Source organism: Esox lucius, chromosome 18 (assembly GCF_011004845.1).
Source record: "Esox lucius isolate fEsoLuc1 chromosome 18, fEsoLuc1.pri, whole genome shotgun sequence".
In the NCBI taxonomy this organism is placed as follows: domain Eukaryota; kingdom Metazoa; phylum Chordata; class Actinopteri; order Esociformes; family Esocidae; genus Esox; species Esox lucius.
Window position 1 is genome coordinate 17,158,441 of NC_047586.1, and position 6,034 is coordinate 17,164,474.

The window sequence follows — 6,034 nt, forward strand, 5'->3', positions numbered from 1 at the left end:
GCCCTTATAATGATGTCCCTCTATTACAGTTCTCAACACACCTTTGTAATGATGTCCCTCTATTACAGTTCTCAACACACCTTTGTAATGAGATCCCTCTGTTACAATTCTCACCACACCTTTGTAATAATGTTCCTCTATTACAATACTCACCATACCTTTGTAATGATATTCCTCTATTAAAATACTCACCACACCTTTATAATGATATTCCTCTATTAAAATACTCACCACACATTTGTAATGATGTTCCTCTATTACAATACTCACCACACCTTTGTAATGATATTCCTCTATTAAAATACTCACCACACCTTTATAATGATGTCCCTCTAATACAATATTCACCACACCTTTGTAATGACATTCCTCTATTACAATTCTCACCACACCTTTATAATGATGTCCCTCTATTACAATTCTCACCACACCTTTGTAATAATGTTCCTCTATTACAATACTCACCACACCTTTGTAATAATGTCCCTCTATTACAATACTCACCACACCTTTGTAATTATGTTCCTCTATTACAATACTCACCACACCTTTGTAATGATGTCCCTCTATTACAATACTCACCACACCTTTGTAATGATGTTCACTATTACAATACTCACCACACCTTTGTAATGATGTCCCTCTATTACAATACTCACCACACCTTTGTAATGATGTCCCTCTATTACAATACTCACCACACCTTTGTAATGATGTCCCACTATTACAATAATCACCACACCTTTATAATGATGTCCCTCTATTTAAAAACAACAACATATTATACAACCTAATGAATGAGTTAATCTGTTACCATATTTAAGAATTTAAAAGAAGGCTGTTGTTCTGTTTTAGTGTTTATTCTACTATTTATGCAATAGACCCTAATAGACAGTGAGTTGGAGGGCAGGAGTGAATCGAGCACACACAGACAAACACACACACACACACACACAGTCTTTATGGTTGAGAACAGGCCTTGTGCACTTCAACATCAGACAACCGGCCTAGTGGCCTGTGTCTGTAATCTCTTCCCATGGCAGCCACCTGTCTGTGTGCTTTGATGTCTTGTTCATCTGCTCCAAACGGAGGAAGACACTGTCTGTGTTGGACAGAGCAGGTACAATAAAGACACACAGGTCCCTCTGTGTGAGGAGGCTTCATGAACTATCTTTGATGTTCTTTCATTGGTTTGTCTAAGGAAAAGGCAAATTTGTTTAGCATCTAATCTTGGAAGTGCTCAAGATGAGTGACGATTGTGTAGGATCATTATATGCTTGGAAACATATTCTTAACATCATTATAAAAATCTGGAATATGCTTCAGATTTCTTTTTTAAACATTGTCATGACAAAAACTTGGGATATTTTCAGAAAAGTGGTTTGTGCCAGATGAATATATTTAGGAAGAATCTGACTGTGAAGGCCTCTCTGAAAGGGCCCATATATCTGTAGTGTGTGCTGTAACTAAGTTAAGGATTAGTATTGATGGTGAGTAACTACGTATCTGAAGGAGCTAGTGGTTCCAGCTGTGTTGCGTACTTTGTGAAGGGAGCAGGAGTGTTCTGTTTACGTGGAAACAAACAGTGCCCATTACAATCACAGTAGATCTAAATGCTTTATTTTGATAGCATTGGAAGATGAAAGACATACAGATGATGGTGACTTCATGAAATATTCATGAGCCGCATCGACATTGACTTGAATATTAACATACTTCATTACTACAGCTGTAGATGAACAGTTCATTGTGGAAATCAGAACACGACAGAGGAAAGAAACCCTCATTAACAGGAATCTGCTGTACAAGCTTTATAAATGGAGTGTCTTTAGAAGTTTTTGTGCATATCTGAATGAAAAACACAGTAGTCTAAAACAGTCCATGTCTTTGTAGATATGTGTGAAGAATAGTACAAAGCACTATAACAGCTATGGATTAGAGAATCATTTTTGCAAGTCTTCACTAGACAAACAAAAAAACACAAGGACAATATGCAGCCAGTGTGTAATCAGACTGCAACTATATTTAGCTGTACCTAAGTACTTCCTGTTAACTGTCTGACCCTTTCCCGTGTTATCAGATAGCCTTTCATGAAGGTCACAAAAGGAAATATTAGAAACCACTAATCCAATCCACCGAGAACTAAGCTGCATCTGTCTGGATCTAGCGAGATGCAGAATGTCTCATTGCTTATATTTGTCTGTATTGTAGGCCTATTGAAATCTTCCTTGGACCTTATTATAGAGTAAGAATTTATCGTGAAGTTGAACTTTAACACACAGAATGACACCGGCGAGAATAGGCAGGAGCAGAGTGTGTTCCTTGTTTAGTGTTCGAGGAGTTTCTGATTGATCGTTAAGGGCAGTGGCTATTCGATTTCTTTGCCCGTCATAGTTGCAGAGTCATCTTGGCAAGCCTACCTGTCCAGCCGGCCCAGCACCACCACTCCCCACGTCTGTGTCCTGACCATTCAGCTGTGCAGAACCCGGACCCTCTGGGCCAAAGGATTTTCACATTCAGCACTTTTCTCTGTGACCTTGAGGGAGCGCCGGATTCCGCCTCTCAGCTTTCCGACAGGGCTGGACCATCCTCTCTCTATGGCCCCAAGCAGCCAGGGAGGAAGAGGTGGAATGCAGCGGATGCAAATGCATCTGCTGGTGTCTGCAAGGGGTGGGGGTGGGGGTGGGGGTGGGTCGGCGTGGTGAGCGGACAACACAGTCAATCACGTGGTGATGGATTGGACACAGGATGATAGGTGCCTGTCAGGTGAATGTCTTTGCTGCTAAGTTGTTCTGAAGGTGTGACTCGACCTACGTGGGATTCCTTCCAGAAGGTGTAACACAACCTACATGGTTTTGTTTCCATCTACTGCATTAAATATGTAACGTTTTTGCCGGGTTGATACGTGCATTATCAGACAACTTATTTGTTACTTGATGAGACACTGGGCCCCAAAGGAGTGCAAGGTCCTAAGGGCAAACCACTGAGAAGATACGATTTACTGTGCTTTGTATTGGATCTATTGTATAGTTGGAAAAGCATCACTCGTAACACATATTTTGTATACATGATTTCCATATTTATTTTTGGATAAAATCACCTTTCAGTTTGTCTTCAGTTGATGTGTTGAACCACTGTTTTGGAATATGGTAGCACCAGAGGCAATTACATATTGCTTATTATCTAACTGATTCCAAATCAGATTTGTGCTCTAGCTGACTAGTTGCTCATCAATCTGTTTTTGAATGTGCCAAGGTTGTTTGTTTTTTATCTTCCAAAATGAAAGATGACAGCATTTAATCCAAAAGAATAATTTAAAGAAATCAGCTTTCATGATGACTGGTATACTTGATTGATATATAATGTTTATATGTATGTACATATATGGCACTTGATGACATAAAATCATGACAATTCGGTTTCCCCAAAAATAAATGCAATGGGCGCTTGGGTGTAGATAAAAAAAGAACAAAAAAGTCACAGAATAAATCATTTGCAGCACATCTCCCAATGGCGTGATCACATAGGTTAAGGTCAGTGGTGCAAGCTCAGGCAACCAAAACAATAACAGAGATGATATATGTTAATATATCTGATTAAGATGTAATATGAATGATAAAGCCTACAGGAATAATGAAGAGACCTTTCGATGATTTTGGGAATATTTACCCTAAAACTGCCAAATAGTGTATCGTTGTTTTCTTGTTTTATTTTAAATGGGGTGTTTAAAACCGTTGGAATGTCTTAAAAACACCTTCACAGCACAACTCGGATATATTTTGGCTCATTATGCATATTTAGGGTAAGTATTTACTCCTTTTTAAACCACTGAAGTAAACAACAGAGTAAATCTGTGAAAACGAATAATGTGCTTTTGCGAAGAACATTGCACGTTACAAAATATAGGCTAAACCATATACTGAGAAGTGCCTTCTTATAAATCCTACATGACAAACGTTTGGTCTGTTTGTTTTTTAAATGTCCAAGACAGACAAAATCGATCTACCCCACCTAGCTTACTTTACAAACGTTGTTGGTGAGATAAAATGTCCACTATATTTCTATTATTTGTACAGTTGTTCCATTCCGTGGTGCTGCAATGGACAGCATCCTCACGGCCTTATCAGGGGGTTAAACATAGGCAGAGTCACTCGACTGAGTGCGGCCGAAATTGGGCATGCTCATTCTAGGCAAGTCTTTGTTACGGATCTCGTAGATTGACTTCCTCCTCGCTTGCACGCCTTTGACAGCGATTTTGATCTTCTTCCATCCAAGATGGTTGAGTTCAGCCAAGTTCAGCAGTACACAGACGCCACTGACTGCAAACATGAAGACCAGAAACACAGTTTTCTCAGTGGGCCTTGAAACGTAGCATTCTACATCTTTGATGCAGGGGTATCGATCACACTCATATACCGCGGGGACATTGAATCCGTACAGGAAATATTGACCCACCAGGAACCCTATTTCTAGCGCATTTCGGAAAACCACTTGAATAATGTAAAATCTTGAGATGCCCTCCTGCCTCCTCATTTTAGACTTTCCACTAGTTCTCATGGTGGAGTTTGGGATGTCCTTCACCTCCAAGCAGTCGGGCTCGGCTTCTTTCGTCGAGTTTTCCGTGTTTTGAAGTACTCCATTTACAATAGTGTTTTTGATCTTTTTACTGTCGTCTCTTTTTATGGAATCCTGGCGTTTGTCCAAGGAGAGGAACACAGTGGAGTACCCCCGCTCCATACGCTCCTTCTGTTTGGCAGACTGGTGCACGGAGTAGGTGATGAAACAGAGGCTAGGGGTGCATACAAGAATAATTTGAAACACCCAGTATCTGATGTGGGAAATAGGGAACGCCTTGTCGTAGCAAGCTTGGTTACAGCCGGGCTGCAGGGTGTTGCACACAAACATCGTCTGCTCGTCATCATAGACGGTTTCTCCAACTATAGCAACAATTAGAATCCGGAAGATCACCACCACTGTTAGGAGGATCCTACAAGACAAACAAGCAAAGGAACAACATTTCGCTGTTTAGATGTATCCTATAAAGATGAAATGCTTAATCGTTAAACAAACAGATAAATGCACAAGTATTGCGAAATAAAGCTGGCTGTAGGCTTTAGGCTTCAAAGCGTCCGCTTGGGTGCTGTCCAGTGCTGAAAGCCACCAGTCAGTTCTGAAAGGAAAGCGCCAACAGCCTTGTAGAGTTGTCTTAATTATTCTCTGGGAATTGTTTGTTTAGCTTATGCAGTGACTACATAATGGTTCACATTTTTCGAGAAGTATCATCTTAGTTTTTTGCGTTTTCATTAGTTCTTCATGCCAGGTTAGCGCTTGATCATCAAACACACACTAACACTTACAAACATATCCACACTATTCCTCTTACCTTCCGATCATAGTAGAGTGCTGTTGGACAGCCGCCTCCAAGAGACGCTCTAATATTGTCCACTCCCCCATGGTCATTCATTCGGAGACGATAGCACACCGTGCACTGTTCAAAATTCCTGTGGAATATATAGCTTTCCGTATTTCAATCTTCGGACCGTACTATATCTGGAGAATGCATTGGTAACGCGCCGCTCTTGCGTGCGCTCCTTCCTTCTGCCTTCTGCGCCTCTGCTAAAAGCTCACTCGACAACCCAAGCACTTTTGCTCGTGCGAGTCTGAAGTACTGATTAGTCGAAAGCCCTCCTATTTTCGATCACGCGCCGAGCAGCAGGTCGCGCGGTGGTTGAATGGAGGGCAGTTGAGTGTAATAATGTTGGTAGAGCGCTAATCCTGCTTTAAGTAGCCTAGGCCTAGACTTTCCCCTTGCGTCACAAGCAGACAGGTTGGCGTAGAGAGGCCAGAGACACCTGTTTTTTTGTTTCATTATTCTCACAGTATATGGCGGGTTGTAACAAATTAACCTGGAATAGTAATAGTAGTAGCTTAAATCACATTGAATGTCATTCCCCTGTACTCTAAGCACATTACAGCTACAAAACGAATAGTGGCCAGCAATCAGAATGTCAAATAAGTGTCCAGTGTTTTCAGT

At 40.9% G+C, this 6,034-nt stretch overlaps 1 protein-coding gene across 1 annotated transcript; it reads right to left on the reverse strand.

Moving 5' to 3' along the window:
- Positions 1–3,057: 3,057 nt before the first annotated feature.
- On the reverse strand, positions 3,058–5,797 carry gjd2b (gap junction protein delta 2b). Its single transcript, XM_010882283.3, has 2 exons — positions 5,384–5,797; positions 3,058–4,987 (listed from the first exon to the last, which is right to left on the reverse strand). Exons 1-2 carry the CDS (start codon positions 5,458–5,460, stop codon positions 4,132–4,134), a joined length of 933 nt encoding a protein of 310 aa, XP_010880585.1. The 5' UTR covers positions 5,461–5,797; the 3' UTR covers positions 3,058–4,131.
- Between the last annotated feature and the right edge of the window lie 237 nt (positions 5,798–6,034).